This window comes from Cygnus olor, chromosome 1 (assembly GCF_009769625.2).
Source record: "Cygnus olor isolate bCygOlo1 chromosome 1, bCygOlo1.pri.v2, whole genome shotgun sequence".
NCBI lineage: Eukaryota > Metazoa > Chordata > Aves > Anseriformes > Anatidae > Cygnus > Cygnus olor.
This window is the reverse complement of record NC_049169.1, coordinates 102,968,269-102,991,479: the sequence shown is the minus strand read 5'-3', so window position 1 is coordinate 102,991,479 and position 23,211 is coordinate 102,968,269. Positions and strand designations below refer to the sequence as shown.

General features: G+C 44.5%; 1 protein-coding gene across 1 annotated transcript in view; it reads right to left on the bottom strand.

The window, feature by feature from the left end:
• The window catches only part of LOC121078608 (alpha-2-macroglobulin-like protein 1), a 28,944-nt gene extending 6,086 nt beyond the window's left edge, over positions 1-22,858 (bottom strand). Inside the window, 29 exon segments of the mRNA XM_040574970.1 lie at positions 2,099-2,252; positions 2,599-2,673; positions 4,301-4,457; positions 4,555-4,636; positions 5,515-5,691; positions 6,148-6,231; positions 7,474-7,525; positions 7,686-7,807; positions 7,945-8,071; positions 8,278-8,503; positions 8,598-8,706; positions 9,268-9,373; positions 9,757-9,930; positions 10,736-10,882; positions 11,449-11,594; positions 12,143-12,206; positions 13,044-13,265; positions 14,140-14,304; positions 15,144-15,253; positions 16,092-16,200; positions 17,480-17,594; positions 18,024-18,108; positions 18,710-18,869; positions 19,353-19,373; positions 19,671-19,723; positions 20,436-20,580; positions 20,910-20,954; positions 21,955-22,138; positions 22,791-22,858. Coding sequence (XP_040430904.1) covers positions 2,099-2,252; positions 2,599-2,673; positions 4,301-4,457; positions 4,555-4,636; positions 5,515-5,691; positions 6,148-6,231; positions 7,474-7,525; positions 7,686-7,807; positions 7,945-8,071; positions 8,278-8,503; positions 8,598-8,706; positions 9,268-9,373; positions 9,757-9,930; positions 10,736-10,882; positions 11,449-11,594; positions 12,143-12,206; positions 13,044-13,265; positions 14,140-14,304; positions 15,144-15,253; positions 16,092-16,200; positions 17,480-17,594; positions 18,024-18,108; positions 18,710-18,869; positions 19,353-19,373; positions 19,671-19,723; positions 20,436-20,580; positions 20,910-20,954; positions 21,955-22,138; positions 22,791-22,858 — 3,484 coding nt within the window.
• Between the last annotated feature and the right edge of the window lie 353 nt (positions 22,859-23,211).

Sequence of the window (23,211 nt, the reverse complement as noted above, 5' to 3'; positions counted from 1 at the left end):
GAGGGGGGTGGATTCTGGGCAGTGACTAGTTCATTAAGGTCATTAAGTGGTGTAGAATGCATAACTTGACTCTGAGAGCCTGAGGGCATTTTTGGTCTGGCATGAAGACACAACTATTTCTTGCCTTAGAACCTAGTTTTACACTCTTGTAGAAGTCCCCAATGCAAATTATTCCCATCCTACAGTATTTTTGCTGTTTCTGCACTTACCTGGGATAATCTAACAGGGTTCTTCATGTTGAGAAGCTCTAGGACTTACCTACAGTCAGTTGCATCTATTGTACAATAATTGGTCACTCCTTGAGGGAGAATTGCTGGCAGGCAACTGGAGGAGCAAGACTACCCAACTGATTTTGTTGCATCCTACCTATACGGTGGATATGCTGGGACAATTTGAGATACTAGTGGGTTTCCACCTATGGTCCAAGCCTGCAGGCGCTGAATGCACTTGAGTCAGGTTGAAAGCTTTGCTGTAGTGTTGGTAGAGGGTATCTAAAATTCAGCTAAGAGTTTTGATTAATTGTGCCACTGTAGAAATCTTCTGCAAATATGTGGAAACCTGAAGTACTAAGTCTATTTTCAAAACAAATCTTCACTTTTGAAAAAAAGAATCACAAAAATCAGTTGTTTGCATAAAACCAGCATAAAGACTTTAGAACTTAGCTTAGGGACTTTAAAGATTTGTATTACTTCATCATGCTTATCACAGTGGAAAGTTTTCACGAGGCATTTTTGATTTGTTACTTCCAAGGTGACATAAGCAGAACAATTTTTTCGTTAAGTGGTAGAAAGCCTCTGGGAGATACAGCCATAGACAACCTATAGATTAACCTTGATTCTTTAAAAAGCACCAAATTTCTCTTCAAGATCCAACTGTAATCCTGTTAGTGAAGATAACAGAATCCCAGACACCTCGCCATGGAAGACACCTCACCTCTCCAGCCAACAGAAGGTAGTCCTCTCAGGCAGGGATTCTCCAGCAGACAAACTCGCTGCTGCTGGTAGCTGCCCTCACATCCTCAGACTCAGCAGGCAGGACACAGACACATTTAGACAAGTATAACAAACACTTTCACTCACTTACAACTCCATTGCTCTTGGCATGTCATTGCTAGCTATTATCAGTGAAACCAAGACCCAAAGAAAACTATTGTTTGACCCATAGGCAATTTGTAGCATTCCATGCCTTAAGTTCTCAAGGGGATATTTTCCAAAGTGCTCAGTAAGTTAGAAGCATCAGACTGACTGAATATCAGTGAGGATGTGCTCCAGTCACTCATTCCACATGTACCTTTTCAGTAGTAGCTCTAGTGTGTGCAATTCTACTCCTTCCAGTTCTCACACCTGCCACCCTATCAAACCACCTCGGCAGCTTGAATGGATATGCAGTGAACTACACTGGTAGCTGGTGTGGCTGAAAAATACTGTCTTCTTTTTTCTTCTGTTATTTTTCAGTTCTCGGTGTAGTTCACCATACTGCCATATGAACAGATATGGGGAAGAACTTAATTAACCCAAGTCAGGTACTGCTGTTACCAGCTGTATCACCATATGCTTAGGTGATTTCAAACCCTACCTGGAATCTTCATTCAGGATAGAAGTCCAGTTGTTTGCAAGTTAAAGAGACAAAAGGAAGAACTGAACTAAAGATTCATAAACCCAAGATCCCTGAGCTGAGCAGAGCAGCAATGTGGAAACTGTCAAAAGGCTTGAATGTCTTGACCAGCAGCTGAATAGACACAGTAAGGCAAGTTGCCTCTGTGAGGTCTCTTGTGTTGTGTATGCATTGCTGAGGAATGATAGGGCAAGATTTGAAGCCAACTCTTCCTAAAGTGAAGTGAGACTTTGACCCCACAAATTAAATATAGATCGCATCTGTTCCTTTTGACCAGAAATTTTCTCTTGGGTCCAAGAAATTGTCTCCAGAATTCTCTCCTAAATACTAGAGACCTTTCACAGCTTCAATAAATTATCATTTTCCGACACAAAAGCCAATGTGAGAAAAGTTAAATTTCCCAATCCACTATAATTAAATCCTACCAATATCAGGTCTTAAACACACTCTCTTGAACCCATTCTTCTATAAGGCAACAGCCTACCAGTTTCCTTCTCTAGCTTATCCAGGAGCTGTTGTCTCATCTCCATATCCTTGGTCAATGTGAAGACATAAGCCATCAAGGCCTTGACATAAAGGTTGGTCTCATCAATTGCTATATTCTTGAGGCAATGCAAGGCATTATCCAGCATTGTGTCCTGAGAAAGGAATCCAAACACAGTAAATTTCCTTTGGGACTTTTTGTTGTGAAATAGTATCAACAACACTGAAGTATCCCATCCTTCCTGCAAGCCCTCCATCATTTTCAGAGACAATTGTCCCCCCTAAGATTATCTGGGAATGGCAAATGTTCTGCTTGCTGCAATTCAGGCCATACACATTCCCCATGGTAAAAATTTCCTTTTGAGCTGATCATGTGCCAAGGTGGGGCATGACAGAGCCTTTCACCAACTCAATCTGAGTACTCCCTGAACCCACAGACCTTGTGAGAAATGATGGGTGGAGCATGCTCCCAAACCCTACAAGAGTTCAAATGTAACTTACATTCTTCTCCAGGTGGAGCTCCACAAGTGCAGCAGTGATATAGGCTGTTAATGAGAGTGTATCATCCACACCACCCTGCGAGTCACACAGACAGACATCAGAAAGGGACAAAACCAAACACTGCTTGCCTACAAGCATTGTGTGGAATGTTATTGTTTAACCACTGAAACTACCTATGGATAGCATATTTGCCAGAGTGTAGTAGCATGCTTCTGGAAATTCTTGATGTAGGAAGTGAAAAAAATCACTCCTGGCTCATTTCCTGAACATTGCAAAAGTCTAGTCCTGAGAACAGCCTCAGAGCCATGCAGCATAGGCATGCAGTCTAGGCATGCCTTCTCATAGAAGGGAATGAAACAAAGTGTTCATAGCATCATAGAATGGTTTGGGTTGGAAGAGATCTTAAATATCACCTAATTCCAACCCCCTTGCCACAGGCAAGAATACCTTCCACTAGATCAAGTTGCCCAAAGCCCCATCCAACCTGGTCTTGAACACCTCCAGGGATGGGGCGTCCACAACCTCTCTGGGCAACCTGTTCCAGTGCCTCACCACCCTCATAGTGGGGAGCTATTTATTTTATAATGTATGTTACAAATGGACACTAGAGAAAAGGTTTTATGATGCAGGATTTGTATACAAGAAGCAATGCAAGTTTACATACAAATCAGTTGACTGTGAGAGGCCACAGGTTAACATGGGTAAACAGGCATTCAAGTGTCTCCTTCCCCATCAGAGGACATGCATTCTCAGGGAAGTTTTGCCTACATCCTCAGACATGAGACAAGACTGCATCATAAATGAGGGGGAAAATTTGGGCTGAGATGCTGTGTAGCATTGTTCACACTGACAGCAAAATCTTCAAAGTGCAATAGGAGGGCACTTTGTTGTGCCCCAAAATAAGTGTTCAGACAGAAAGCCCATGTTAAGAAATGAATGAAAGTCAGACAAGGATGAACGGTCTACATGTACACTCTGGTTTTATTTTGTACTGCATTAAATTTTTAAGAAAAAAAAAGTGTAACCCCTTGCTTTGCTAAAATATCAGCTTGCTTTCTTTCATAAATTTGCCTTGTATTTAGTAAGGGTGATTTTGCAATATGATCAGTCTGGATTATTCATACCTTTACAAAAAACAAGAACCCAGGTACTGCCAGAGTGCATGCAGATGTTTGGTACCTGAGCACCAGGGCACGTTCATTGTGCATTTCCAGCTACAGTGCAGGGACCAGTTTTTGGAGTGCCAGGCTCCAGGAGAATTTACAGTCAGTGTACAGTGCAGGGACAATTGTGTCTTCAGATAATCCCATATTAGAGCACAAAGTCAGGCCTATCTGGACAATCTTTACTGTGGGTCATAAGGCATGAGAAGAGGGATAATCTGGCCAAAGTATTCTAGACAAGCACTAGAGGATACAAATATTTCTCCCTGTGCCTCTAATGTGCCTTGGCACAATCAGCCATGGTGCCATTTGGCTAGAGTAAAAATGAAGAAAACCCAGCAAAGACTAAAACCTCATGTTGAGGAAATGCATGGTGTTTTAGGCCATGCTTCTTCATTCTGCTCTGGGAAGCTGTCTTGGCTGTGCTAAGCCATGAGGAGATTGCTTTGTGCTACTGTGCACAGCAGAAGAGCCTAGGGAATGAGCCTGTCCCTACATTATGTTCCTCCCAATACTATTTCCATGGCTATTGGCCATACCTTCAAGTCATTATTGAAGAGCTTCCCCACAATCTGGAAGCATCCATTGGGCAGCTGGTGCTTCCGCAGCCAAAGCACAGCATCCTGCACATGATCCTTATTGATGTAAATGTGAGAGCTGGCCTGCCCAAAGGACCTGGCCACAAAGGCTGTCAGCCTGTGGACAGAGCACAGAGTAATCCTATGTCACAGCCAGGAGCAGAAACAGTAAGGGCAATAGGTTTGGGATGACAGCACCAACTCTGGTCACTCACCACGTGTTGCCCTGCGTGTCTGCCTTCCCAAAGGCACTGTAGGAACCATCATCATGTTTGTAGAGCAGCTGATGCTGGTAACCTGTGAAGACAGGTGCAAGGGCACAACTCTCAGTGTGAAGGCATGTAGCATCTCAAACTTTACCCTTGCTGAAGGAAGTATGTTTTACAGTAAGAGACTTCACCAGTTCCTACAGAGACATTGAATCAAACCTACTACACCACAACACCCTGTGCATCCCATGGCACCAGTTACCAGTTATCAGTTACCATTGCCCCTCTGCTAATACCATTCTCTTGTGTAAGTTCCCATCTCCCAAACATCTGTCCTAATTTATGGTACAGGAAAGAAAGGGAGATGAAGGGAGTAAACTTCCTATCCATGGGAGGCTGCTGAGCATTCAGTGTAGCAGGTTAAGAGGACTGCCAAGCTGGAATGTGATGTGCATTGCAAAATGAGACACAGATAGTAGCACTGCATTAAATTTGGATTGTACTGGACAAAGCTGACACACCACCATAATAAATGTCCTAAACCAAAAGGAAACACTAAGTTACTAAACTCCTATCTGTCCCCTATGGCCACTCTTTATTCCAATTAAGCAGCTGATGCCCTCTTTCTACAAGGAAAATGTCTCCGTCTGCCTCAGACTGATAAAAGAACAAAACACGGGCATCACGTTATAATGCAAATCATGTTATAATGCAAATCATTAATTACCCACACCATTCTCAGAAAAACACGCTTAATACCTCAATAATAGCCAGAGATAGAAGTCCTGTTTCTTCAGAAGGATGCTTTACCTTTCTTGAAACAATTTCCTATACTGTGCAGTATCTTTCTTTGGCATAGCTCTGGCAGTGCTTCCTCTCCTGCTGTGAACCCAATAAACCAATGCCCCACACTCCTGATTTATAATACCTTCTTTTTGCAGAAGGAGAAGGAAGGACAATGTTTACCAGTTCTCAGGAAATACAATGCTATATCTTCAATTTCTGGGTCCAATTGTTTAGTCTTCTGCAAGTACTGGAGGATGAAGATGTTTGGTGCAAACTGAACCATGTTCTGTTCACCACAGCCAAAGGGCATCTCAAGCAGCTGACCTAAATTCTGAAGTGCTGGGCCCATGATATCCCCTACAGTTTGAGGTGGAGGAGATAGAGAAAGAAAAGCACAGGCATTCAGCAATATGAAATGAGGGAACTCCCGCCGTCTCCAAACTCTACTGGAATCCTGGAAAAGAGCCAGCTCCTCATTAAACAAGCAATTCATATCACACTCAGATTTCTTCAAATCCTTCCTGGATTGCTCCAGCACAGCAAGGGAAGACTGCATCATTCTGGAAGGAGGCAGTCAGAGACATCAGAGGAGATACCCCGTGTCTTCTGCTCCAGCCACCTAGGGATCACCCAAGATCATTCCATATTGAGAGGAATTACTGCTGAAAAAGTTTACTTGATACACATTCTTGAGGCTAGCATTACACCCCCTTCAGTTTATCTTCTGAGGAACTGTGTTGATGCAGCATTAAGACCAAAGTATTATGTAAGCTTTTCCCACTGGGACCCAAGAGCAGGTAAAGCCTTTCTCACCAATGACAGAGAAAGTGGCTCGGCCAGATCCCTCCAGTGTCTCTGCAGGCAGGGTCAGGGAGAATTCTTCAGAGACTGTGTTATCTGAGGAAGGCAAAACCCAGGAATGTATTCAATGGAAGACTTATCACACACAGTGACGGCGGCCTCCTCCATAGGCAACCCCTAGTGAGCATGAGCGGTGAGGGCATGGTGTGCCAGCTGGGTGCAGCAGGGCAGGGCACCCCCTCCACTGGCTGAGCAGGAGGCCCAGGTACACTTTAACCCCACAACCTGGCACCATTCCATGACTATCTGTGCAGGTCAAGGCATAATGGAACCAGATAGCCGGTTCCAAGTGCAGTCTGCAGGGAACCCATGGCCAAACAACCAAAAACTCCCCTCAAAACCAGCACATGTGAAAGGGAGAGACGCCAATAGCACAGAAGAATGGGAGCTTGCAATGGCAAGGGCCAGCAGGAGGAAGTCTTCACACAAAACCTGAGGTGCCCTTGCAGAACTGCTTCACCCCTCTGCTGATTGACAAGGAAAGACCCATTGCAGGGGGGATGGAGCTGAGTAAGGCAGCCTGATCTGCTCCCCATATAACAACTAGTGAAACTAAAAAAAGGTGACGGGTGATTGTAGTGGGAAACTCTCTTCTGAGAGGTATAGAAGCACCCATCTGCTGACCTGATCTGCTGATGTGATCTGCTTCTTATAGAAGTCTGCTGCTTACCTGGAGCTCAAATCAGGGATGTCACCAAGAGATTGACCAGACAAGTGGCATTCCACAGGGGTCAGGATTGGGACTGGTGCAGTTTAACATTTTTGTTGGTGACATAGACAGTGGGATTGAACGCACCCTCAGCAACTTTGCCGACAACACCAAGCTGTGTGGTGTAGTCAACACACTGGAAGCAAGAGATGCCATCCAGAGGGACGTGGACAAACTCGAAAAGTGGGCCTGTGCAAACCTCATGAAGTTCAACAAGGCCAAGTGCAAGATGATAGGACAAGGAGTTATGGCTTCAAATTAAAAGAGAGTAGGTTTAAATCAGATATAAGAAAGAATTTCTTTACTGTGAGGGTGGTGAGGCACTCGAACAGGTTGCCCAGGAAAGTTCACTTCAACTTCACGATCACAGAACTTCAAAACACTCCCTCGAAGTGTTCAAGGCCAGGTTGGATGGGCCTTTGAGCAGCCTGGTCTAGTGGAAGATGTCCCTGCCCATGGTAGGAGGGTTGGAACTAGATGATCATTAAGGATCCCTTCCAAACCAAAACCATTCTATGATTCCATCCTGCTCTCATGATGGACAGCAGCCAGGGATTTATGTTCCATACCTGTAGCACAGAGAAAGGCATTTTGCGTCTTCTTTTGTGGTACACCTCCTGGCTGCAGGTGAAGAAAGAGTAGTTCAGAATGGGAAGGCAGGAAAGGAAGTCTCCATGACCCAGTAGGCCTGTTTCCAAGAAAGGGCTAAGCTTCCTCTTGTTAATCGCCTCATGGGATAACTCACTGTCCCCAGGTGTTCTCCAGACTGGGTCTGACTAACCTTCACAAGCAGAGGTTTTATCACTGTGTCTGTCTTTCCTCGCAATGGTGTCACAGCAACGTGGTTATCACACAGATCATGTGAATCTTCTGCCACACTGCTTACAGTGATATTCACTTTGCCTGCAAGAAGCAAAAGGGTACGTTATTCAGCACTTGCAGCAGAGATATCTATGTACAGATGACAGGACCAGACACAGAGGCAGGCAAATTTCACACTTCCTCCCACTGTTGCCACACATCCCTCTGCTCAACCTCACCCAGTCTGGTGGCTGTCACATTCCACACAAAGGTTTTTGTTTCATTGGCACAGAGGCAGCTGGTGAACTGGCAGCCTGGACAGGCATCCACCTTTAGTTCTGGGGTGTCTTTGAGGGTGGTGTGCACCTGAGTGTGGTGGGGTGTACAAACACGCATTAGCATAGAGTAAGTACCGGGCCCTGCTCAAATGAGCAAATACCATGGGTCACGAAATATAAGACTGTGCTTTGTGGCCCAGATGCCAGTATCTACATCTCCTGAGAAGCTCAGAGCTTGCTTTTGGGCTCAAGCTTTTGCTCCAATAGAGGCTATGGGACTGGAGGAATACTCACTTGGATACAGTCCTTGAGGTAGTTGAAGACAGTGGCTTTTAGGCTGAAAGTCTCTCCTCGGGTCACAGAGTAGGGCAGTGACAGATCTACAAAGAAAGGCTGGAAGACCCTAAGCGTGGCCAAAGGAGAGAGCCCAAAGCCAGTATCAGCAACACAGAAGGTATTGGTATGCCATTCTGTAATAGTGTCGGGTACAGTAAGTTGGAGAGATGCTTGCCCGTCATTACTACAGCAGGAAGAAAGAGAGGAGAACTTGCTCAGGAGCAGTCAGAAGTTTCCAGGGGTCTCTCTGGGGAAGGCAGGCAGAGACTGTTACCAACCCAACAGGGACCAAATCCCAAATCCAGGTTTCTGGGAAATGTGTCCGTGGTTTCGGCTTCTCTGTGTCATCTGACTGAAGTACAGAATCAACACGGCCAACATAATTGTCTGCAGAAAAGCAAGTGGTACATCAGAAAATAGCATGTGTCAGTACAGGTGAAATTGCTTCTTCATTTGCAGGCAATCTAACACAAACCATAAATGACCTGCGACACAGAACAGAGTATGCAGGATTGGCTTTTCAGTGACAATATGACACAGTGTCTGTATCTTTGGGGAACACAACTTTAGGGAGAGAGAGTTGGATGGACTTTAGCCTGAGGCTCAGTCTGACAAATCCAGAAAGTTTGGTCTGGATCCAGAAAGGGACAGAACACTTAAATGGAGTCACACTGTTTTAAGCAGTCTGTGAAAATACTGGTGGAGAGCACACTACATTTTCTGTGAAGAGTGCAGAACCCAGGGACAGCCAATAAGGCACAGAGATTTGAGCTTTTATCTGTGATATATAAATCAGGCCTTTTAAACTGAACACAAACATCATTCCTTTCATACACACACAAAAGAGAAACACAGCAGGGTGGAAGTCAGCCATCTCAGCTGCAGCCTGGCTAGGACTGGGAGAGGAGAGCCCCTTCAGTCAAGGAGATGGGCATTTCCATTACTTACCAGTTACACTGTCTTTGCTAGACAACATCTTTTTCTTGAAGTCTCGTTTTATACAGGAAACTGGTTTCTTGATTTTAGTATTGGTTAATATTTTCATGCGCAACATCTGGAAAAACAGTAAGAGAATAAATCAGTGATAAATAAAAGGGAACAGGAATGTTGAAAATACTTGAGATAGCAAGAGTAAGTGAGTTGTTCATAGATGAAACAATTAAAAATGCTACTTGTTCATATGCATATGCATAGACTTACAGATTCACACTCCGGGCAGTGTATGAGGAATGCACTATGCTTACTCATAAGTTTAATCTTTCCCCATAGTCCCCAGGTGAGTGTGGACATGATGGAGAAGAACAAGGCACAGATGACTTTTATCAATGAAAGTCAGAGCAGCTGAAGTTTGCTAAGAGTAAATTCTTGTAGGCATTCAGGTTGGCATACTGGCAATCACTGTCTCAGGAAAAGTTTGGTACAAATGCAGAGAATCACCTTAAACAGATTAAAGACATCAGCTTCACTTTGGTACCACGGTGCTTCCATCCGAGTCTTTTTATGGAGACCAGATCTCTGGGGCAGTCAAGGGTATGCATCAAAGTCTTCCAGGTGATAAGGGAACCCTCGTCCTCCAATTATAAAACTGTCATCAAAGACTGTCTTATACAGCTGCAATGGAAAAACAGAGGTCTTGATAAGGAACCGGGCAACATGCATGTATTTGTATGGGTCTCATAGTTGTACTGTAGCCCTCTATTATACTTCATAAAGCTTCGTAGTTGAAGATGTTGGCACTGGCCCAGCTTACACTAAAGGACATGAAGCCCAAGGAGTGGATGTAGGCAAGAAGCCCTTAGTTTGCAGACTATCACTTCTGACAGCTCAAGCCTTTTAACTCTAAAATGAAAGATTTGGGTAGGACACATGACTCAGTTTGAGCACAAGGCATATCTGAATTACAAATTCAGCCTTATGGGGTTATGTCCTGTCTTCTGTTTTCTAAAGAACTGCTCAGGTGCTCAGCATGAGCTGTCATATGGTTATAATTCAGCAAGGCTGGAGGCAGAAGAACAGGAGGACCCTACCAGGGCAAAATTCACTTTTAAAGGCTTAGTCTCACTGCCTGATAGCAGACAGAAGAGCAGAGAGGAAGGTAGATGTGAGGAAAGCGCTTTCGCTCTAAGCAGTGAGCACTAGCATCTCTTTGAAGCTGCTCTCCCCACCTACTTCTGCAGTGGTGTGCATCTTCCACCACTCTCCAGACAGACCCACAGTGCAGGGCGGACGCACTAGGAACATGAACAACACACAACTGCTCAGAAGAGGCCCAGGAGGGGGGATACCAAAGCAGCCACCTAACGATGCTATGTCCTGTTAGGACTATGGGCTTCCTCCTTTCAGGAGCTTCCTGCCAATGCATGGAGATAGAAGGCAGGCAGATATCATGGGGATGGCCACAGGAGGCTGCACTCACTGTGTATGCTGTTAGGGTATTGTTCCACGTCAAGAGGACACTCTTGTCAACAGATTGGACAGAGCACAGGGACCCTGGAGCAGCCTTGAGATCCAGACTGACTTTTGACCCTGGGACTTCTTCCTTGCTTGAGAAGTCCAGTGCCACCTGCAAAAGGAGATGGGGTCAGGGGCTCACTGTTGGAGAGTGGGACTCTGTGAGTCTTAGGTGTCTGGACAGCAGGGTGAAAAACAAAGAATAAGATAGAAAAGGGAGCTGAGATACTGACAGAAACCATCCTGGAAACCTATTGGGAAGGTTACTGGGGCTGCAGTGCATAGACCCCAGTCAAAATTCCCCTACTACCACACCACTACCTCCTGCTGATCCAGAGCTCACACACGTAGCTAGGCAGGCAGGCTTTCTTTTGCACTGGGGAGAGCACAAGGGATAGTGTATTCCCAAGTCACTCATGGGGAATGTTGGGAGTTCAAGGGGGCCTGTTTTACTCCTTTGGAACAGCTTGCCTCTCAGTGTAGGGGAGGGCAGAACTAGGAATCTAGGTAAGAAGGAGGTTACCTGTTTGTTTCCCAGTCAAAAATACTGGACATCTGGTTTAGCGTGTGTCCAACTTACACGTTTTGGCTGAGGATAAAACAAAACCAAGAACCACAGCAGGCCAGAGCATATCAGTGATGCAATTGTGCTCTCCTTCCATTTTGTGTTTTACTTACCTTGTTTTTAAAGCACGTTGCTACTTGAAACTCTTCCACATCAGCTACCACCTCTCCATCCAAGAAGAGAGCATACACTAGAAGTTTGATGTCAGGAAGGAAGTCATTGCCAACAGTCAGAGTGAACGAGAAGGAACCCTGTAGATCTGCACAAGACAACAGCTGAGAAGAGGGGGAAAGCTCTTGTTTGAATTCACGCCACACAGAATCAGCTGATTGGGGTAGGGTATACAATAAGAATCAAAAGAGGGAATTCAATACTTTATACCTGTAGACAGGAACATCCCACACATACACTGTCACAGATTACAGATTAACAATAATCCCAGTATACTAGGCACTGCTTTGGCTCAAGGTTGGCAAAAATATCTCCTTTTCCTCCCGCACCTTAGATAAGCAGGCAAGCTACACAAATTTTTTATCGTCTCCAAAGATACAAGGTAGCAGCAAAGTCATAAGGTTGGGTATTAGGTCAATTAGACAAGACAGAAGAAAAACACTTGTCTAGAAGGCCACTGAACTGATGAGAGTGGAGGTTGTGTTGGTCTAATGAGGTGGACCACACACTAAGAACTCATTTCAACAGCTTCTTCCTGTGGATAATAGTAACACCTGCAGAGATTGTCATTGGTTGGCAGTCACAATTTTCTGGTATTTGTTATGGTGCACTTAATTTTCATGAGGTTCTACTCACTCTCATGCTGGAGAATTGATACCTTCTTCTCTCCACTGAAAAGGATCCTGCCTTTGGCAATCACCTGAAGAGCAAAGAGAAGAGCCATTGAAGGGCCGGAATTCTGCAGGCATGAGGACAGTGGGAAAAGAACAAAAGAAGAGAGAAAGAAATGCCTGACATATTGCCACAGATGCTCCTCTGGTAGGCTATGACCTAAAGAGCTCTGCATCAGAGGTGGTGACAGCTGGGAAGGGACTTCAGAGGTGTTGGTTAGGACGCGAGAAGAAGTTGCCACTTATGAAGCCAGAGGTACATCTGAGTCTAGCACTAGCAGCTGTTTTTAAGCACGACTGAAGTCTGATTTCACATTGTTAGGATACAACACTTTTCAAACTTATGAATGAGCTCAATTCAGTAACCCATATACTAATAACCTCTCAGCTAGGCTGAAAGTAGTTGGACTCTTGCTTTGGACTCACTTTCCTGTAACTGGACTTCATCAACACATTGTAACATACCTCTGGAGTGCATCAAAGCCCTGGCAATTTCAAGTTTGTTTTGTTTTGTTTTGTTTGTTTGTTTGTTTGTTTGTTTTTCTGTATGGAACCAGGCCAGGGGAAGTCAGCTGCACCAGAGATTGCCTCTGAGTTCACATAACAGAAATTAAGATGAATGGCAGGCATCTATCACCCAAGGTTAGGCCAGGACAAACAAAGCAAAGCAGCTGGAGGATAGGAGAAGGCCCAGGATCTTGAGGATAGGAGGACAGGAGGTTGGGGCAGAACAGAATACACAAACTGACTTTTACTGTCCTGGGAACAGTATACCCTTTACCAAGAGTATCTGTGTGCTATTGTGAAAAAGATAAAATACCAGTAAGCGTGACCTTGCCCGAGATTCAGATGTCTTCTCTGCTCACCAAGTAGTAGAAATCAATGTGGTCTGCTTTAGAGCTGAGTTTATTCTGGTCAAGGATGTAATCCACTTGCACTTCCTGCTCTTGATCACAGGGCATCACATCATTCCTGGCCTTGATCTCAAGGAAGCTGTTGCTCTCAGAGTAGAAAGGTTTCAGCCAGTGGAAGCTATCCTCAATACTTTCAGACTTCTCCTCAGTGTCATTTCCAAGGTAGTAGGTGCCCTTCAGAGCACAAAAACATGAGTAAGCAGTCAGTATGACCTGACAAATGAGTTTGTACACTTTGAGTCTGAGGAAAATACTAAGTTATTACCTGGCAGATGACACATCTGTATGCTTAAAACATTCTTTTGTTTAAGGTCAATTTTGAAGTTAATAATACTTTCTCTTATGAAGTTTTAGCAAAAATCTAAGTTTAGTAGCTTTGCACACAATCTTACTTTTCCTCCATTGCCTTTCCACTTAACATCAGTCTTTAACTGTCTAGCATGAATACAACACCCATGTTTTGTGTTTGTACTTCTGCTTAGATGCCCTTAAGTACAACAGGTGCAGAAACAGCTTTTGCATGATGAAGGTCTACTTCCATGTGGAGAATCTAGGGCTCTGCGGACAATATCTGTGGGCCTAGGAATAGGAACTAAAGCCTGCCCCTGGGCTCCCTGAGGACAGAAATCTACCTCCCAGATTACAGAACCTCTAATCATCAAACCACATCAACCAAAATTAGGGGACCTCACCCTGGATAGGCTAGGGTCTCAGAGGAAAACATCCAGAGCAATAGTTTCTTCCAGTCTGAGAAACAAATAGCAATGGGAAGTCATACTGCTTGGGCATGAATCCCACATCAGCTGCAAGGAATGCAGAGAGTTGGAAAGATGCATGTACTGCCAGGCTGGCAACAATGAGCTTCAGGTGTAGGATCAGAAGGTGTGAAGAGAAGACAAGTGCTTCAAAGTCTGGTATTGAAAGGGAGATCAAATGAGATTAGAAGCCAGAGGATTGTGCCCTAGAAACCTCAGATGTCTTCCACTTTCTGCCCCATTCCTCCAACTGCCCTTACTTTATTTATCTTTTCACTGTGGCTGATGCTCACCTTCAAAGAAACCAGTGTGCTGTTCCAGCTGGTGGTATCCAGTGAGAAGTGGACTTCCCCTTTCTCATCTGTGAGGAATGACAGGTGTGTCTCCTCATCGTTGATGTCAATTGTTAGGTAGACTGTTTCATTTTGGAGGGGAGAGTCATCACTGTGGCAGAACATCTGCAGACAAGGGAAGGAAGTTAATATCCCTCATGCCACACTCCCAGGCCCCGACAGTGCTTAATACTAATTATTACTATCATCAGGCTTTCTAAGTCCTTTGAGCTTTCAGACAGGTTGGAAGGATCCAAATAAAAACTGAATAAATACACAAAAACACCAGTGTGCAGCAGTTCAGGACCAGAAATAAAGTATAGTGCAGCCATACTATACTATACCTACAGTTGGCTATAGGTAAAAGTTACCTATATTGGTTAAAAAAGAGGTAATTTCCTTGGATCCTGAGCTTTTTCTTGAACAATGCTCCAAGATCCTAGAAGATCAGAAGCTGTCTTGTCTCCAGCAACTTAACTCTTACTGTTTTTTGCCCTCCTTCATTATGTGATTAGTACTGGCCCAGATGGAAGTGTTTCTAGCTCCAATGGGACAGCAGTCCTAGCATCACGCTGTGGACTTGGGTTAGCAATGACTGACAGTGAATGGATACACAAGGCTTTAGTGGTTTCTGCCAAGCTGCCATAACCATTTGGACAGCTGTCCACAGGTAATAATATTTCCCTGCTGCCGACACCCCCTTCCATATGCCTTATATCACTCAGAGTAGTTTCAGGAGCTGCTCCAGAGGAGGCTCTCAGAGACTGCAGCTGGCTCTAAAATTCCTTTTCAGGGAAATTACTGGGTTAGGGTGTAGAAAAGAAATTGCTTCTATAGAAGGCTTCATTCATAGTTGCCAGATATTGACAGAGCAGCACTTACTTTCCCAGAGACTGCTTCTTTCTACCTACGGAAAATTAGACCTATGATGTATTCTCAGCAGAGAAGGGACCTAAGGATGTTACCTTCCCTGTGTATGGTAATCCACGTTTGTAGAATGGATGGAGATTGATAAACTCTATAGACTTCATTCTTGTCGCAATAGGAATTCCAGATATATTTTCAGTCTTTGCTCCTGTGTGGAGAGAGAAGAAATCTGTTAAACCCCAGCAGTCCTCTTAGGAAGCAGAAGATGAGAAGATGCTTCTACACTACCTACATCTAAATTTAGAAGAGAAAATACATTCTTCTAGTGTACGATTCCCTCAATCTCTCTGGGATATTTGCTTAATGACAGGATACATCATACCTTATAAGCACATATTTCTCTTTTTTGCAGATTAAGAGAAATCAGATGACTGTTCTGGTATAGACAACTATATTGTAGATGCCTAAAAGTGGCCTGAGAAACCCCACCCACAGTGTGGCAGTTCAAAAAATGGACGCCTCCCGTTGCCAGAACAATAGGACATTAACACTGATGCTGAGAACCTACCTCCTCATAGTCAATATTGTAGCAGAATAAAAGGGAGCAGAATGGGATTTCTGACAGCAGAAGTGTCCATAAGCAACCCTGCCGCAGGCTTAGGAAGTGAGAGGTCAAGAGACTCTGTGAGTAGGGACTACCTGCTGGGATGGTGCACTACAATTAGCAAGAACTGTGAGGATTTGTTGCAGACTTTTCCATGACTAGCTAGGGCTTTGTAAATGGTTGAGACACACCTCAGTGTCCAGGCAGTCACTGAAATGACATCTGTGTGCTTGTGGAGATGAAGGGTAGAGAGGATTAGGAAATCTGGTCATAACAGGTGGAAGAGGTACTAGAATAGAGAACATCATCATGATGGAAGACTAGGGAACTCTCCTTTCAAAAGGAATTCAACTGCTGCAAAAAGGCCAAAACCAAAAAAAAAAAATCAAAGAAATGAAAAGCTGTCTGCAGGGATTAGAACTCTTCACATGTCCTGCAGTACCTGTTCCAATTTCCTCCATTTCCCCTTTCACATATATGTAGCTGTCAGATTCATTTAATTCCAGAGTCCTTGTCTTCACTGTAAAAGTAGTACAGCCATTCTTGTCTGTCTGGAGAAACAAAGACATGAACAGAAAGAAAGAGCATGATGTGGAGGTAGAGGAGCTGTTTCACAGATGCTGGGTAATCCTAAAGAAGTATTTCCAAATACTTGTGGAACAGAGGGAAGCTCAAAAACCTGTAGTTGCAGAAATCCGCCACGGATACCTTAGCCAGAGAAAAAACTGAGCATGCTTGGATTAAAGTCACCAAAAAAGGGGCACAAAAAAGTGCTTCAGACAAATGACACAATGGTTAGTTATGTCACTGGCTAAGAAGGAGACTGGATTAAGCCCACACCCTGCCTTTAAAAGAGCATTGGTGTCCACCTGAGCCGGAGGTAGTCTTCTCCCTAAAACTGTGGTCCTGATGAATTAAGTCTGATACGGTGGCATTCTAGTGACAACTGTCTCTGTGATGTGGCCATGCTAAACAAGGGCATCCATCCAGTTACAGATTTCAAGAGCTGTGCCAATCATTAGGTAGAGGCAGTCATTAGGTACAGGCAGTCTGCCATGAGCGTGGGGGCGGACAAAGTGTTTCTAGCTGTGTCTGTTAAGTTCTCTGGAGAACTTTGCATGGCTTTCTGCATGCTATGTGAGAGGAAGTTGGCATGCATCATTCCAGATGGAGATATTTTGCTACTGGATGGATTTTAAAAAATGCAGAGATCCAGTTGGATTTCCATATTCTGGCTTGTTTCTGGCTCACCTGACATTTAAAAATATTTTCTTGTGACTTGCAAGCTAAAAGAGCTGCATCTGAAAGCTGAGAGAAAAAAAAAAAATAACCTTGGGGCTTAACCAAAAATACATAACGAGCACAAATGTGCAGAAAGTGTAACCAGCACTGGACCTAATATTTTACAGGACACTGGTAAGCTTAAGATTATCTTTAAACTGTGTGAACAGAGCAAGAAATGGTACATTAAGCCACTGACTATCTGATTGTCTGATTTACTGTTTATTGGTGGGAACAGTCACAAGGCTGAATAGACCAGTGGTCTGATTCTGCACAGTATGATACAGATTCTTGGGAAAGGCCACAGGAACCATTACTTACACAGAACTCATGCTTTCTCCTGAATTACTGAGTCAGATATGGGCAGCCAGAAAAGTAATTCAAGTAATACAGGAGTTACAGGAAGAGAAATCAAGCAGGTCTAAGAAGTGGAAAGACACCAGATTAAACAGATTTGCGTACATCAGAGGTGCAGTCAGGCAGATTAAGAGGACAGATGGACAGACGTTTCCATCAGGTGATACTTTCCACTCTCATATTTCCACCTACCCAGCTCTGTTCCTTCCTCATCTCAGTAGAATTTGAGAAATCTCTCTTCCCAAATTGTGGCAATGTCATAAAAGTAATATCTATTTTCCCTCGAACAGGATTCCCGTAAGTATACCTGCGTCACAGGGTAGAAACACACCTGAAGATGAGATACTTCAGCAGAAAAATTGAACCAGGCCCCCCACCCTATCATGGATGAAGTGGAGCCTGGGAGAGTGTTGTATCTTGTTTGTTCAGGAACTTCAGCTCATCCCTGCAAAACAGTTTGCATTTCTTTCCACCCACTATACATTGGGAATGCGTTTCACAAAATCAGGACAGCCCATTTTCAAGCCACCATCTCAAGTGTGCCCCTGACCAGCATCCTTAGTGTCCTTCAGTCTCACAGTGAATGACCGTAGGTGAGAAGGAACCAGTTCCACAGAGTGATCTGGCTCTCTCAACAAGGTAATGCAAGAACGTCATACTGGAAGGCCACTTCTCTGCTACCAGCAATTTAGAGGTGATTGTGGAGCCAAAGGACAGATACCACAATGGTACTCACTTGCCACATAACTTCAGCTGAAATTCCTCATCTGCTGTACTGATAAAGGGAGGGTGCTCAATCTCTAATTCAATTTTCGTCAGCTCTGCAGACAGAGGCATGGAAGAGGGGAAGAGGCATGGACAGAGAGAAAAGAAAAAAAAAAAAGCAGTACTGAGTATGGTGGGCACTGACTGGAAATTCTGCTATAGCTGCAGTCAAGATAGTAATGACGCCAGTTATTCATCCCCATGTTGTGATAGTGCTTACTCCCTTTGCCTCCCTCTGCTGCTACAATTCCACAAGGAATTGCTTTCTACTCTAGCTCCATCAGGCATAAACATTGTAAACAGGTTAGGGTCACTGCAACTGAACTGGGCTAGGGCATGATGCAGCTCTTTATTATGGCAGCTGACTGGAGCGAACAGTACATTTAGCTTAGAGGAGGGTGACAATGAGCAGCAGAAAGTGCTCACCACAGGGTCCAGCTGCAGCTAGAACAAGATCTACAGTCTTGTCAGACTACAACATCTGCCTTGTACCCTACTCAGCTGCAGAACATTCAGACCAGCATGAGATGTGTGCCCAGACCCATCTGTGTCCCTGATCTGCTCTTCTCCCAGGGCAAAAGGTCTGATGAACATGTCCACATCTCTTCTCTACCTACCAACACTGCTCTTCCCTCACCTCTATTGTCCAAGTCTCACCATATTCTTTAACGACAAAGGTATTTTTAGCCATGTCTTGTTGCACTGAGATGGTATAATTCCCAAGGGCTGCTTCAGAGGCCAAGGGGAAGGACAGATCCACAATGCCATGTCTTGACTTTACATTCAGCCACTCAGCAATACGGTTATGTTTAGGATCCTATTTGGGAAAGAACATTCAGAGACACTAAGTCACACTGGGAGCATAGGTACCTGGAAGGTCCAACCATACTCAGGCACAAGAAGGCACTACCAGGGCTTAGCCTTGCCCCAGCAGAGAGGATCCCTTGTCACAGCAGAGACCACCAGGTGAGACTCCTTCTCCTCCCTCCAGTACCCTTTTACTGAACTTTTGACTTGCAAAGGCTGTCAGTAAAGCTACTGGGAAGTGGTAATACCACAGAACCATAGGAAGGAGAAGCAGCTGTGCTGTATCTATTGACCATTTTGCCTTGTGCTTCTGCTCTGATTCATTACTGCCATGCTTCTAGCTCAGCTATGTGCTGCTTTGAAAGAAGAGCCCAGGTAGAAAAGAGTTCAGATGACTTATTTATAGGGTTACATTTGTGGCACAGCTCAGTCAAGGAGAGAAAGGGCACAGTGGAAGAGACAGACTCCCCCTGGTCAGTTCTTTGTCACTTACCAGCAGCCATATCTGGGGAAACTGTAAAGAGAAAAAAAAAAAAAAAGACACAAGCTCAGTTTTGTATAGAGCAAAACAGCATCCATGCGAACCAGAGAAGTTCTGCTCCATCTAGACCCTACATTATGTCTCCTTCTGTGCTAGCTTACACTGCAGTCTTTCTCCAGGGGACCAATGGATGAGTGGTTTCCCTTCAAAGATCGCTTGTCTTTAGGACTTAACAGGCATGCAGGGAGAGGGAAATGTCTCTTTCAAAAGCCTCTCAATGTGTATCATGCTGAGGCTCCTCCTTCTATAAATGCATGGGGTGAAACTCACCTCATTTTTAATGACTTTAAGGTCATTGTCAAGGTTCACAATTCGAAATTTCACTGGAAATACAAAGGAAAGGATAGTAAAGCATTCTGCATTCAACATGTCCTTGCACAAATCTTGTTCTCCTTTTCTGTTCTCCAATATCTACGCATCTCTCTGTTTACCTTAGTGGTATTCAGGTCTTTCCCCAAACAGTCCTTCCCAGCACCTGCCCTCCAGCCCCAACCCCAGCCCCCACCCCACCCAGGACTTTGTCTGGGAGGTTTATATGCAGCTGCAGGCTGCAGAAACTCACTGCTTTTACCTGGAAGGATTATAATGATGTGTAAAACAGTGGGGTTGGTCTTTCTGCAGTCTGTTCATATTGTGAAAACTGCGGAATAAATCTCCATATTTCTACAGCCTGGAGGTGCTCTAAGCACAAAGTGTCTATGCAGTGACTTTAAGCTTTACTCAAATGTAAACAAGTATTCAAAAAATAGCAAGAGATTGCCTAGTGTCCTAGAGTGTTCTGGCTTTCCTTTTGGCCTCATGAGAGATACTTCACCAGAACAACACCTAGAAGCAGCAGGCTGAGCATTTGGTAGAGCACGGCTTATGGGGAATATCCTGACTCACATTGTTCCTGGAAACACTGAAAAAAAGAGACCTGCTTTCTTCTAGCTCCAAAAGGCTTAGCTTGGTGCACTTGATGAAGTCTTCCCTCAAAATGTGGCTGCTACCTTAACCCTTCCCTCCCCATTTCCACATGTCACCTTCTTGCCTTACCTGTTTCTCCAGGTTTGTATAAGGCCTTGTCTGTCTTTACCAGAATTACGTTCTCCTGGGGCTTGACCAGTACCTTCTTGCGACCCTCAAAGAGCACGCTGTCACCTCTGTGTATCAGGACATGCAGAAAAACCACCTCCTCTGACTGCCAGATTAAAACAAAAACTGCCTAAGACTAGAAGTAACTTGAAGAGGAAACTGAGGCTACCAAAATCTCCAACTTAATTCTTCTCTGTCCCCTTTCTTTGATTTAGCTCTTTCCTTTCTTTAGTCATAGACTTCCACATGCTCCCCAGTTTCCTTATTCTCTTTTCTCTGCCTTTCCCCTTGTCGCACTTGTGCATTTCTACATTTCTTTCTCCCCATTGCTATATTTCCCACCCTGCAACTCCTCCCTTTAATATGGCTCAGACACAGGAGAGGCTGAAGCTCTCTAGTTTGTAAGAGGAGAGGCAGCCAAGAAAGGTGTCTTACTTGTGAAGCTGAAGCATCTGTTTCCCACGGAATTAATGCTGGTACCTAGGTTGATTGATGTAAGGAAACAGAAAACAAATTCATCAGAGATTTTGCATCTTATCCCAGATGTGAGACATCACCTCACTGTTAAACAATCCTCAAACTTCAGAGTCCAAACTCCACTGCATGAATCAGTCTCTAGCCCACTTAATATTGCTTGAAGAAGAAGCAGTCACCATCTGTCTTTTATTCATGAATGTAAGAGCGAACCATCTGACATATCATTCTCCCCATCACAGAAATTTAAGATTTTTTTACAAACAAAATAAAACAAAAACAAAAACAAACAAAAAAACACATAGGGAAGACAGATATGGAGCTGACTAAGGCAGTAATGGGAAAAAGATAATGGTCAGGCAAAAACTTTGGACATCTCACTATCAGAAAGACTAAGCTCACCAGGGGAAAGTGTTTTTGTTTTTTCATTTTGTTTTGTTGTTTTGTTTTGTTTTGTTTTTTAACTACAGATGTCCCTGGCTTTCCAGAACCAGGATTCACTCTCTCCTAAGTCCTGGCACCAAACACTTTGTTAAATATTGTCTTGCTGATAAAAGAACCAGAACTGACTACAGACCCTTCTCGAGTTCTGCTGAATCTGTAGGACAATCAGAGCATAGGCACAACAACTTAGTATGGTGCTGAAGGAGACAGGGAGAGTTTGTAGAGTCTCAGCACCAGACACATCTCCACGTCTCTCCAGAAATGTAACTGAAATTTCTGTAGTCGTGTCAGAGCCTCAGTGTGGCTAGTTCAGCTAACTACAACAGTAGGATGAAATCAGCTGATAGAGATTAAAAAATATATATCTACACTGTGAAAGATTGCCTACTTTGTTAGGTTCTAGGGCATACTTGTATTTTGCCTGGAACTGGTAGGAAAAGATACTTCGCCTGCTTGGAACCTCATGGCAAGGCAGAGAAGGACGGTGTGTCAGGAGAGCACTCCTGTCTGAAGTGAGAGGAAGATCATCTACTGACAAGTTGGCAACCACAGCTACACTCACCTGGAAGGTGATGCACTCAAAAGTACCTGGCTTCTCCACATCCTGTTCCACCAGTGTGTGATTCTCGGTTTCCACCTCCAGGGTGACAGCCAGGTGAACAGCCTCAGTCAGGGAGCTGGGGTGAATGCAGAGCTTCTCCTCTTGGGAATGGTGAATGACAGCAGGGAACACCACCATGTAGTGACTAGAAGAGAGCAGATGTTCAGAAACAATTCAGAGGCTGAGATGGACAGGCCAGAATAAATCTCTGCTGCTTTCATGAAGAGGCACACCAAAGGTCAGAAATGTCTAAGAGGCCTACAGTGAAGGAACTATGGTGCATCTCCCTTTCCATGCCAGAAAGAAGCAACATGCCCAGCATGGAACCAGATGGCTCCTGGTATGTGTCTGTCACCACCTTGCCACCAGCCAGGACACAGCTGCCCCAGCAGCAAGTACACAAGAACAGAAAGTTTAGGTGAGGAATGAAGCTGAAAACTCAGTGACCGATGCATAAGGCTTCAGGCCTCACACCAAATTTCATCCTCACACCAAATTTCATCCTCACAAGCACAGGATCAACGAAGGCAAAATTGTGGTTTCTGTAGCTTTTCAGTGTGTACAGTGCACTGCTAGTGCGGTGCCTGCACTAGCATATACCAGGGGCTTCACCTGCAGTGGTGCTTGACACCCAGAGCTCCAAATTAACTCAGAAGGAATTGCTTCTGCTCAGCCTCCCTAATAACAAGATTCCCTGCATGCAGCTCTGTGATGCTAAACCGTGCAGCACCTCAGCACCACACCCTTCAATGACAGTCCTTTCCACCAAGCCCCCCAAAATCAAAAGATAATCTCACGGTTCCAGGCTTGCTTCAGCTGCAACTGGGAATAGGGTCAGGGCTAAAAGGAGCACTGGTGCTCTCATTGCTTGGGCTGGGAAAGACAGCTGTCAAGATCCGCACAGGAGGAGAGAGTAGCCTGTATTGATGGGCTGGAACAATCCTAAATACACCCCTCAGATGTTCCTAAGGCCAAAGTGTGGGGGAAGTTTACATATGGAGATTATATCTCTTCCAGGCTAATGACACTAGCTAATATTTACTTATTTCCACCAATGGCAAAGACCACACAGCACAGTTCTCCACCCACGTCTAAGCTCAGATGGCATTCCAGGTGGTGGGATGTCAGAGCACTGTGGGGGACATGTGGAGTGGGTGACCTCTAACCCAAACTGAAAGGGACTTAGCAGAAAAGCTCACCTCAGTTTTGGCTGGTCTG